This window comes from Triticum urartu, chromosome 3A (genome assembly GCF_056163025.1).
Source record: "Triticum urartu cultivar PI428250 chromosome 3A, HENAU_Tu73, whole genome shotgun sequence".
Classification (NCBI taxonomy): domain Eukaryota; kingdom Viridiplantae; phylum Streptophyta; class Magnoliopsida; order Poales; family Poaceae; genus Triticum; species Triticum urartu.
In genome coordinates this window covers 588,652,485-588,665,391 of record NC_141875.1, presented here as the reverse complement: position 1 = coordinate 588,665,391, position 12,907 = coordinate 588,652,485, and the positions used below count along the sequence as shown (strand labels likewise).

General features: G+C 40.7%; 1 protein-coding gene across 1 annotated transcript; it reads right to left on the bottom strand.

Moving 5' to 3' along the window:
* Positions 1 to 10,011: 10,011 nt before the first annotated feature.
* Positions 10,012 to 12,489, bottom strand: LOC125551229 (protein CHAPERONE-LIKE PROTEIN OF POR1, chloroplastic-like). Its single transcript, XM_087513453.1, has 5 exons — positions 11,955 to 12,489; positions 11,278 to 11,589; positions 10,983 to 11,059; positions 10,845 to 10,884; positions 10,012 to 10,378 (listed from the first exon to the last, which is right to left on the bottom strand). Exons 2-5 carry the CDS (start codon positions 11,371 to 11,373, stop codon positions 10,127 to 10,129), a joined length of 465 nt encoding a protein of 154 aa, XP_087369579.1. The 5' UTR covers positions 11,374 to 11,589; positions 11,955 to 12,489; the 3' UTR covers positions 10,012 to 10,126.
* Between the last annotated feature and the right edge of the window lie 418 nt (positions 12,490 to 12,907).

The window sequence follows — 12,907 nt, the reverse complement described above, 5'->3', positions numbered from 1 at the left end:
CTGATTCCGAGCTCCTGTGAGCTCGCCATCACATACTCCGCGTCCGATTGTATTTCCTCTCTTCATGTGCCTTGTTCCCTCTCTCTTCTCCCTCGGTTAGTCCTTTCTAATTAGTCGATGCCAATTATATTTTCAAGGTTATGCAAAAAAGAAAGTTCAACATGCTCACCAAAGATAAATTTTGAAGAAAAGTGAGTATTTGAGAGTGGCGATGCAAATTAAAAGATGGGAGAACACCTTGATAATGAAAATAAGATGCAGACCCACTTATACGGTGTTCAAACACAAATGAAAAACAAAGAGAATTGATAAAAACTAAGAAAGAAACCAAAAACCAAAGAAAATAAAATAAATAGGAAAGAAAATAAAATAAAGAAAAAGTCTATGGAAACTGAGAAAGAAACAAAATAATTGATCAATAACTAAAGTTATAACGAAGAAAACTAAAAAACCAAAGAAAATCAATGAAAATACACAAAAAACCGATGAGAAAAACACAAAAAACCTACATCGATCGAACTGCAGGGCATGAGTGCGCAACACCGAACCTACATTAATGGGCCAGCCCCATATGCAAGCGACTTTAGTGAACCCATTGTTTCTATTTGTGGGCGGAGCCGGTACAGACACGTTTATAGTCGTGGTATCTCCGTATCCTATATGCCACCACTGTTCTTCCCCACTCCGATTATCAAACGATGATTAAGGGGAAAAAGGTCCCCGTGGACGCAACCAAAGTGGTCTCCGTTATACCCCCTGTTGCAACTATCCGCTACGAAGGGAGAAGGGGCCTGTCACGTCACCCAATTCCACAACCACACAGTTAACCAACAGTAATAACCTTCCATCCAGATTTGGCATACGTTGGATGGTCGACTTCACCCAACATCAAGAAGATTATCAACATAAACATGCAAAGAGAATATTAAATCATAATATCAAACATCCTATTACACACTAGGGTTCGTCCATACCCCGGGAACAAAGGATCTACTCACACATGGGAACAACAATCATCACGGTAATGATAAATGAATACATAGATGAATAGATCAACCGATACACTGTAGGATCTACTAGGGTTCTTGGTGCAGATGATAAGGATGTGGATGATGATGATGAGGAGGAAGGCGGTGATGATGGAGATGATGATGCTAACTATGGTCCCCTCATGATGAGAAGAATCCCCTCTTTCTCCTCGCTGATCCCCTTATCAGATGGGCTCTGGCGGCTAGGGTTCTGCCTTCGAGATGAGTTTCTGGAGGCTCAGAACGTCTCATCGATCCCCGATCCACTTTGATGGGGTTAAAATAGCTGATCCCCCATAGGCGGCGGCGCACCATACGATAGCTCATGCAAGCGCTTGCGGTCACATGGAACACCGTCGTTCGCTCTGGAAGCGTAGCGACGATGCTTTCTTCAGCCTTCTTGCTTGATTCTTGTATGGAAAGTGTTTATCATCTTTAATACATGATTCCACTGCCATTTTTAGGGATTTCTCCAATAAATGAATATTGCTCCATAAACTGTAACAAAAAGAAGTGCCCGGACGTGGTAAAATTCCACAAATCCTAACTAGTAAGAACAAAAATAACGGTGAAAGAGGCCTCATAATTTGGACTCATCAACTCCCCCAAGCTTAGAGTTTTGCTCGTCCCCGAGCAAATACTGCAACTTGTAATGAACAAATCATCTTCGTTATGAGCCACGGATGAATCGAATGAATGGGTCCAAAATAAAATTTTAGAATTTACATCATATGATTAATTACACCGTGCTCCATCACATCCTAATTTCCATTCAATGAGTATGAAGGCTTCCACACCTTATAGTCAATCGTTAACGGGACTCTCTCTAACTTTAGGTGATACTTTATTCTCCTCTTCCAGCTGCACAAGCTTTATTACGATGCATTTTACATTTTCTTATTTTTCATTCCCCGCTTTTTATTTCATGAATTGCTAAGCCTGCCCCATATCACTTGAGGTTTTCTCTCTTTTTGAGATGTGCCGTGAAGGGTATGCTTAATCATCCAAGTTCATCGATCAGGAATTTCATAAGTTTTCTTGAATCATTAAATTTTTTCTCTTATGCACAAGGGCTTATCCATATTTCATACTTGGTTCACCAGTATAAAAGAAAAACCTCTCCAAGTAATCATCAAATAAACTGAAGTCGCTTCTAATGCATCACATCAAGTTGTTAGCTTCTCATTCTCGATTGACACTAGAGATGTGGAAGACTTATAATCATCATCTAAAAACAAAGATGTGTAGCACACAAAGATTTATATGTAATCATACTAGCAAATTAATCTAGATCATTATGGACTATTCATCAAACCATCCATGAATTAACAGATAAGACTCTTCCCTCTTCACCAAAAAGGTATGATAGTACTTTTATTACTTGAACTAAATAAACTCCTTCAAGCAAAGTTTAACTGAAAAGTAATAATGGAAAAGGAAACGAGAAAAAGGGTTCAAAATGCCCCAAGCTTAACATGCTAAGCCGGTTGGATTCATTTAGTCTCCTTTTTATTGGTATCATTGTTATCTTCTGGAGGCGAAGCGGTGACACTAGTTAGGGCATCAATCAGGAGCTTGTTGGCAACCTCCAAATCCGTGATGCGAGAACGGTGAAGATTTGCATCATGATTGGAGATGACCCTTCAGATTGTGTCAAGAGCCTCACGCGTCATGACAGCCAAGGCAACCTCCACCTGATGAGAAACGTAGCATGGAAAACAAAAAAATTACTGCGCACACGCAATGATCTATCCATGGAGATGCATAGCAACGAGAGAGGAGAGTGTGTCTACATACCCTTGTAGAACGTAAGCGGAAGCGTTTCACAACGCGGTTGATGAAGTCGAACTTTCTTCGCACTCCAACCGATCTAGTACCGGACGCACGACACCTCCGCGTTCTGCACACGTTCAGCTCAGTACCGTTCTCCGCCTTCTTGATCCAGCAAGACGGCGAGGAAGTAGATGAGTTCCTAAAGCACGACGGCTTGGTGACAGTGATGGTGATGTGATCTCCGCAGGGCTTCGCCTAATCACTACGAAAATATGACCGAGGGAGTAAACGGTGGACGGGGGAGCCGCACACGGCTAAGACAATGTTGTGTCCTTGTGTGGCGCCCCTCCCCCCCCCCCCCCCCCCCGCGCGCGCACGCACACACACACACACATATATACACACACACACACACACATAAACACTATTCTGATCAAGGGATCAGAATAATATTCTGATCAAGGGATCAGAATAATATTCTGATCACAACCTGACCTGCCCCGCTAGTAGTACGTTGAACTTCCCCCTGTACTAGGTTGAACTTCCGCTAATATTGCCCAAATGGGGCTTGCGATATACCGTTGGAAAGCTATGGACACCAATATCATGACCCAACTTAATGTTTTGACAAAATATAAGCGGTTTAAGAGCAGTTTTGAAAACTATTTTTTCTTCACACAAAAAACGTGAATCGTATTTTCGATCGCATTTCTAAACCGTTTATCGGAATGAGGCAGATAATATGGCCTTGGAAAACTGCTGCAAAACCGCTCCTTCCACATGTTGAAAGTTTTCTCTAATTCCCTATGGTTAAAGAGTAATTTGAAAAAACGTAAAATATCGTAAACCGAACAGCTGAGTTCGTATTTTCGATGTCATTCCTAAACGGCTAATCCAATTGAGGCATATGATATGGCATTGGAAAGCTTATGAAAATGCGCTACTTTTTCATCTTTAAAGTTTTTTTTTCTAATTTTGAATGGTTTAAGAGTAATTTAGAAAATGGTCCAAGTCCTACCGAGTTCGTATTTTTGAGCTAATTTTTTAACCATGCGTCCGAATGTAGCAAATGATATGGCGTTGGAAAGCTTGAGCAAATGCGAAACTTTTTGGTATATATTGTTTCTCCCAATTATTTACGGTTTTAAGTCAGTTTTGAAAATAGCTAAAAATGTATTTATGCCATATTTTCTACAAACTTTATCGGAATGGGGCAAATAATATATGGTTGAAAATCTACAAAAAATGTGAAACTTTTTCATGTTGATGGTTTTCTCCGATTCCCAGCCATTTTCAAGTAATTGCAAAAATGGCGAGATCATTCGTTCTGCCTTTATCGCGAAACAGATTCTTCGAAAATGCACCGCGTGAAGAACGTGAACTTCTCGTCGCGTGTACCTGAACTTCACTCTGCTTTTCACGTGCTTTTTTTGCTCGTAGATCTCCATCTACTACTTGTAGCTCTCCATCCACTCATCAAAATTAAGCAAGTGATATACCGGTGGAAAGCTGATGTAAACATGCAACTTTCCCGTGTTGATCGTTTTTTCGTACTCGCGACGATTTTAAAAGTTTTTCATCTCAAATTCATTCACTATAGTAGTCGAACTTCCTGTTGTTTTCACATTGAACTTCTGTTGCATATTTTCGTTTGTAATTTTCTTATTCATTTCGTCAGTGTTACACAAATGATATTCTTGTTGTACAAACCTCTCTCATAATAATTTTTTTAACTTTCTCCGACGAAGGACTTGAACTTATAACAACAAAACCTTTAGGGTTTGCTTTTTTATTCCTTTTAATACAAAATGCACACCATTTAGTACATTAACTTCTGGCAGTTATCAACATGAACTTCTCTCGGTTACGTGATTTTTTTTAGTTTTTTATGAATTTTTAAACTGATTTTCTAAATCCTTTTTATGAATTTTGAAGCACTCTATTTTTAATAGTTGAACTTCTTGTTATTTAATTTTTGAACTTCTTATTTGCATTCTTTTAATAATGAGGAAAAATCTAAGTTTTCTATAATCATCGAACTTCTCCATCTTTTTAATATGGACTTCCTAGTTTTATTTATTAATCCTTTTTACGAAATTTTGAAGCGCTCTATTATTAAAAGTTGAACTTCTTCTTATTTAATATTTGAACTTCTTATTTTCCATTCTTTAATAATGAGGAAAATCTGAGTTTTCTATAATCATTGAACTTATCCATCTTTTTAATATGGACTTCCTAGTTTTATTTCTTAATATTTTTTATTATGAAATTTTGAAGCGCTCTATTATTAAAAGTTGAACTTCTTGTTATTTTATTTTTGAACTTCTTGTTTCCATTCTTTAATAACGAGGAAAATTTGAGTTTCCATAATCATCGAACTTCTCCATCTTTTTAATATGGACTTCCTGGTTTTATTTCTTAATCTTTTTTACGAAATTTTGAAGCGCTCTATTATTAAAAGTTGAATTTCTTGTTATTTAATTTTTGAACTTCTTGTTTCCATTTTTTGATAACGAGGGAAATCTAAGTTTTTTTAAACTTGTACTTCTCTATTCTTTTAGTTTGACCTTCTTTGCTTTTGTTTTTGTTTCTAAGAAAATATTTTTTTTGAATTCATTATTTATAAGGGAAAATAATTCAAACTGGACATCGAACCACTCTGTTTTTTAATTTTGAACTTCAAGGTATTTTTTGTGGAAACGAGGAAAATCCATTTTATTACAAGTAGTGAACTTTTCCATTTTTAATGTGGAATTTCTTGGTTTTCTATAAGTACATAAAAGATCTAATATTTTTTTATAAAAGTAGCAGAATATGACATCTTTTTTTTGTAAACATCAAGTAGCACAATATGATTTTTCTTCTGCTCGAACTATACTAATAGAACTCTTGCATGTTTTCTTGTTGAACTGCTACTGAATAATGGCACAACATGATTTCTGTGTGCTCTCGTATATACACACAACATGCGAAGCATCAATCTTCATGTACATGAACTTCTATCATTGATATTTTTCGAACCTTTTTTGTGTTCTATGTAAAATGATTTTTCTACTGCCAATAGTTACACACACACAGAAGCACTAATCGAAGGTGAACTCTTCAAGAAAATATTCAGCTTTGGCCTGAATTTCCAAAATGACGCCGACGAGATGGTTGTTCAGAGGTTTGTTTCCTCTGCCTGCCACCTGAGAGAGATGGAGTGATAGAGAGGGTAGTGCTTCTTGCATCTACAAAAAATGGAGCATGGCCAAGGAGGATTTGGGAGAGAACTCATGTTGGTGCTCTGCAGGAAGAAGCCGACAATTAGTGATGTTTAGATCAGCCTCATGGATTAACACTGAGTAGATCAACTTGACCTGCACACACGCCTGCGCTGGGTTGACTTTTTGTGCTGATGGCATCATGGGATGCCTGTGTGGGGACGAATCGGGTGCGCTGGGTAGAGGAGTGGGATGCCAGGGGGTTGGGTGACTGGTGGCCGCCCAAGGTCGGTGCCGACGAGCCTGAGATGGTGAGCGACGAGGAGGCAGTTGGCGAGGACGACGCCAAACAGTGGCAGCGGTCGGGGGAAGCCTGCAGCTCAGTAGATCGACGGGGAAGACTCGATCCAGAGGGGAGGTGGCGACAGAGCTGACAAATGTGGTGCCGGGTGGTCGCGCCGGCGTGTGGATGTGGTGGCCGCTGCTGCAGCACAACTTCCTGGTGGGGGCAGCGGCGGCTTAGATTCCTTGGTGGACGGCGGCGCGGCTTCCTCGTGGGTGGACGGTGGCGGGCGACCCGACTTCCTGGTGGGTGGACGGCGGCAGTGGGGCGGCTTCCTGGTGGGTGGACGACGGCAGTGGGGTGGCTTCCTGGTGGGTGGATGGCGGCGACGGCGCGGGTCCCTGGTGGGGGACAACGGCGGCGGAGCGCCATCCTGGTGGGTGGACGGCGGCGGCGGCGCGGCTTCCTGGTGGGGAACGGTGGCGGCGGCGCGGGTTCCTGCTGGGGAACGACGGCGGCGGCGCGGGTTCCTGCTGGGGAATGACGGCGGCGACGCGGGTTCCTGGTGCGAGCGGGCGTTGAAAGCGTTGGGGGGAAGTTCGTGGAGTGGGGGTGGGCCGTTCGAAGGAGTGTAACGGGCCGGTCTTTTGCGTGTTTGGGAGTTCGGGAACAGCCGATCGCCCCTATATAGGGCTGCTGTGATCCAAATAACTATTCTGATCCCAGGATCATAATAGTGCGGTCGTATATTCTGATCACAACCTGACCTGCCCCGCTAGTAGTACGTTGAACTTTCCTGTGAACTAGGTTGAACTTCCGCCAACATTGCCCAAATGGGGCTTGCGATATACCGTTGGAAAGCTATTGACACCAATATCATGACTCAACTTAAATTTTTGGAAAAATATAAGCGGTTTAAGAGCAGTTTTGAAAACCGTTTTTTCTTCGCACAAAAAACGTGAATCGTATTTTCGATCGCATTTCTAAACCGTTTATCGGAATGATAAAATGGGAAACTTTTTCATGTTGATGGTTTTCTCTGATTCCTAGCCGTTTTCAAGTAATTGCGAAAATGGCGAGAACATTCGTTCTGCCTTTATCGTGAAATAGATTCTTCGAAAATGCACCGCGTGAAGAACCTGAACTTCTCGGCGCGTGTACCTGAACTTCACTCTATTTTCTACGTGCTTTTTTTTGCTCGCAGATCTCCATCGACTACTCGTAGCTCTCCATCCACTCCCTGGAATTCAACGAGTCATATATCGATGGAAAACTGCTGTAAACACACAACTTTCCCGTGTTGATCATTTTTTCATACTCGCGGCGGTTTTAGAAGTTTTTCATGCGAAATTCATTCAGCTTTGTAGTTGAACTTCTTGCTATTTTCACGTTGAACTTCTGTGACGTTTTTTTTGTTTGTAATTTTCTCATCCATTTGTCCGTGTTACACAAACGATATTCTTTTTGTACAAACCTCTCTCACAATAATTTTTTCAACTTTCTCTGACGGAGGACTTGAACTTATAACAACAAAACTTTTAGACTTTGCTTTTTTTATTCTTTTTTAATATAAAATGCACACCGTGTAGAACATGAACTTCTGGCAGTTATCAATCTATACTTCTCTCGGTTACGTGAAAATATCTGAGTTTTTTATGAATTTTTAATCTGATTTTCTTAATCCTTTTTATGAAATTTTAAAGCGCTTTTTTTAAAAAGTTCAACTTCTTGTTATTTAATTTTTGAACTTCTTATTTTCATTCTTTTAATAATGAGGAAAATCTAAGTTTTCTATAATCATCGAACTTCTCCATCTTTTTAATATGGACTTCCTAGTTTTATTTCTTAATCCTTTTTAGGAAATTTTGAAGCGCTCTATTATTAAAAGTTGAACTTCTTGTTATTTTATTTTTGAACTTTTTGTTTCCATTCTTCAATAATGAGGAAAAAATCTGAGTTTTCTATAATGATCGAACTTCTCCATCTTTTTAATATGGACTTCCTAGTTTTATTTCTTAATCTTTTTATTATGAAATTTTGAAGCGCTCTATTATTAAAAGTTGAACTTCTTGTTATTTTATTTTTGAACTTCCTGTTATTTTATTTTTGAACTTCTTGTTTCTATTCTTTAATAACGAGGAAAATCTGAGTTTTGTATAATCACCGACCTTCTTCATCTTTCTAATTTGGACTTCCTGGTTTTATTTCTTTTAGTAACGGAGAAAATCCTACTTTTTGATAGACATCGAGCCCCTTTGTTAAATTTGAACTTCTAGGTTTATTTTAATAGAACTTCTTCATTATTTCGAATAGAACTTATTGGTCTTATTCTTTAGTAACCGAAAAAAAATGAGTTTTCAAATAAATATCAAACTGCTCTGCTTTAAAAAATTGAACTTCTTGGTTTTATTATTTAGTAACAAGAAAAACTGAGTTTTTAATATGTATTGAATTACTTCATTTTTTTAAATTGAACTTCTTGGTTTTTATCCTTAGTATTGGGGAAAAAAGCCCAAAATGACATTGTTTTTTGTCTTTGTTTTTTGAACTTCTAAATCCTAGGTTTTAATATACTTTGAACTTCAGTGTTATTTTAATTTGAACTTCACATTTTTTATTTTTTGTGTAAAGTTTTTGTTTTTGATTTTTAAATAAACATGATTTTGAAATATTTTATTTTTGATCTTCATGGTCGATTCTTTAATTCCTTTTTTAATTTCAACCTCTTCATTTTATTATTTAGTAACGAGAAAACATCTAAGTTTTTTTAACCTTTGAACTTCTCTCTTATTTTACTTTGAACTTCTTAGAGAAAAATATGGTTTTAAATAAGCAAACAATTTTCTAGGCTTTTACCTTTGAACTTCTAGGTTTTTTTTACCTTCTCGGTTGTTTCAAATTGAACTTCTAGGGGTTTCAAATTTGAACTTTGACGTTTTTTGACCTTCTCGGTTCTTTCATTTTTTTTAGTTTTTTATAAATCCATTTTATAAAAAATTTTGAGTTGGTCTGTTATTTTGAGTTGGCCTTCTCTCTTATTTTTTAGAAACGAGGAAAATCTAACTTTTAAAAGCTTTGGTTATTTCTAGAAACGAGAAAATTCCAAATTTTTAATGTGCATCAAACTGCTCTATTATTTTATTTTGACCTTCTTGGTTTTATTTTTTAGAAATAGGGAAAATCTATTTCTTTATATGTGTAGTCCCTTTTTATTTGATGAATTTCTTCTGTATTTGGCACATGTGAACTTAGAAATTTCTAAAACATGAACATGTGGAGAAAAAGTTCATTTCTGTCCCTACATGATTTATGTTTCAAGTTTATAAGTTTTTTCCCATGTGTTTTTATGTGAGAGACTGAATGAAATCTGCTTTATTTTTTTCATTCAAGATTTGACTTTTTTGAATGTTATTTTTCTTCTTTTATTGTCAAGTATTTCGTATTTTGAACCTTAACCATTCTCGTTCATTGTACTTTAAGTAGTGAAAACATTAGAGTAAGTAATAACATTATACAAAATAATTTCCAATTCTTTTATAAAGTTCGAGTGTGAATCAGAGTTAAAAAAATACAAGCTTTATAGCTGACCGTGAGCACTAGGTAAATAGAACGTTTGCTTTTTCTTTGAACCACAAGTTATTTTTATCACTAAATAGTCGCACACATTCCTTATCCTCTCACACAACACACGTTTCTTATCCACACCACGTAGGCACACTACTCGTTTATCTCTTTCACTCCATATTTTTTTGGCTTTATCTTCTTCCTGGTAACGCCCAAATTAACTATGCAAGCAAACACAAGCAGTAGCAGTAGTAGCTTGGTGCTGGCCGTTCTTCTCATTTGCTGGTAGTAGCAAAAACGCAGAAACTACAATCAAGCGAAACACCGCTGTTGCTAGTGCCCCCAGCAGTTGAACTTCCATCCTGTGCGAAGCTGAACTTTTCTGAACTGAATATGTAGTAGAAGAACAGCGACAACAACAATCTGATCTCTCCATCGCCCTTTGTGGTGTGTAGGAGGGGTGCGGGGAGACGCAGGCAGAAGTAGGGCATCACCTCGGCGGGCTTCGGCGGCCGACGCAAGCCACCCTGCAGGTGAAAGAAACAACAGACGATGCTGGCGAAAGAAACAACAGACGATGCTACTCGAGGGGAAATGGAAAGGACAACCAAATAGTAGACGATGGCTGTAGTTTGAAAGTAATCTTGATCTTGAAACAAAAGACTTGCCTGAACCTGCTGCAAACCATATTGTTTTAGCTTACTTCTGAAACCCGATCATAATAAAAGTGAAGTAAGTTCCTCTTTAAACAATCTATCCATACTGAAAAACAAGGGCAGCTAGTTAGCTTGGTTGCAGTCTGGAACAAATAATCATAATTACTCTTCTATTTTATTTAGTGAAACCTGTTCATTCAGAAACCTCACAAGGCAAAAATTTAGTCTGATCCCTGTGGATGCAACCCAAGAATAAAAATACATAAGCGACTAGCGAAGTAAGGAGCTCCAGACACCAAGTACGCGACAAAATAAATGTCGGGATCACTGGGACTACCAGCAAACCTACTACCCAGCCGCTCGCAAAGAGTCCAAGCCTGCAAGTACAGAGGAGGATTAAACAACCTATATGTGTGCGACTAATAACGACCAAGGGAGTACTCGTATGTATGTTGCTATGCAGGTGCTAACTAACCCTGTAGTAGACGCCCGGCTAAGGTTTTTCATCTTGTCGTCGAGAAAGTATATGCATGAGACGACTGCCAGTGCAAGCTGCAACACAAAATCATCAATGTTAAAAAGATTGTTAGAACCAGCGAGATCTAGCACTGGCATTGTAGGCTTAATCTATCTTATAGGTATATTTTCTGCCTAATGGTTGCGCAAGAGAAATAAACAAGTCTTAGGCTGTAAGTAATGTCTAACAGGTTCAATGCTTAGGAAAAAGGGATTGCTGAATCGGTTGGGAGAATCATTACAAGCATATATACCTGGAAGGTAGGTCCGGTCTCAGTCTCAGCAGTGGTTGCGATGCTCCACCCAGCAATAAAGCCGAAGAGAGCGAATCTTTTTGACACGACATCCATCGATGGCACCTCAAAGTGTCCGAGTAGTGCCTTAACCCATGACGGGCGGTGCACGTTGGTGAACAGGAGAAGGAAGAATGGTGATGCTGGTGAAGGTCGGATCCGGTCGTCGCTGCAGTCCACACATGACAATAATCTCGGCCGTTTGCGGCCACGGGGTCAACAACGAGCGGAATGCAGCACTCCACACATCTCTCTATGACCGGATGCCCACACCTGCATCGATTTCACAAGGCGAAATAAAGAGTTTGTGATCAGAGCTGCATTGACGAACATGGTTAGGCACTCGCGACACAATTGAGTTTCAGATTTTCAGTTAGAGCATCTCTTGTTGTCTGCTAGAGCAGTGTGCAGAGTTTTAGGTTCATAGTTTTTGTGCTCGGTGCCTACTGATTTAGGCTAACCAACCATCTAAGAATCATGTAAAAGTAACTAACAGTAGTACCAGTTTCTAGACTAACTATTTACTGAGCTTTAAGAATATATGGATAGTCTAATTTTCAGGACAAATTCACTACGTATGAAACAAACAGAAGTTCAGAAGAAGCTGGGCAGAAGTGCAGAACATGAAGAACACTCACCGCCTGAAGATATTGGAGGAGCATTTTCATAGGAGTGGACACTGCGTTTTTTGGCGCGGGGGCCCTGTTTTGCCGCGAGCCACCCAACTATGGACAGGAGTGGGGGCGAATCCCACTGGATCTGTAGCTGGTTGTGCCGTCGCTGGTCCCGGTGGCCACAGGTGTTGGAGAGAAGGCGACGGCTGGAGGCGCACCAGGGCCGGGGGTGCGGCGGTGGGAGGCGTGCCGGAGCCAGGGCGATGGGAGGCACGCCGGAGCAAGGGGCGGCGGCGGAAGGCAGCCTGGTTGCACGCCGGAGGTTGGGGCAGTGGCGCTTGGAGGTAGGGGAAGCGGGGTGGAGGGGAGCGGCGGCACCAGGAGGCAGGGGAAGTGGGCACGGCGGCGCCGGGAGGTAGGGGAAGTGGGGAGCGGCGGTGCTAGGAGATCGAGGAGTGGGGAGAGATGCACGGCACTGGCGCCTCACAGTAGAGAGATCGGGGAAAGGTTGGGGATCGGGGGAGGTGGTGGACGGGGAGTGTTTTTTTTTCTACACGGGTTGGGGAGTTCCGGAACTAGTCCATCGGGTCCTATATACGGCGATCGTGATCCAAATAACTATTCTAATCCTGGAATTAGAATCGTGCTGTCTTATATATATGACAGCACTATTCTGATCCTAAGATCAGCCGGCCCTATAAGGGCCCGATGAGATCTTCCTGAACTCGAACGAACACAAAGGCAGAACCAACTGGGTCAACCCCACTCTCCCACGACCTCCACCCAGCCGAGATCCCGTAGCGCCCGGATCCCAGTCGATGCTGCTCGTTGCCAGCCACTGACCTCCTCCACAAACGGCCCCAGCCACCACCGTCGCCGCTCACCGGCGCCTGCCCGCCCCACCCACACCGCCGCCAAGACCCCCGCCAACCCTCAGCCCCCGGCGAGCCGCCTCCCCGCCCTTATTCCATGACCCT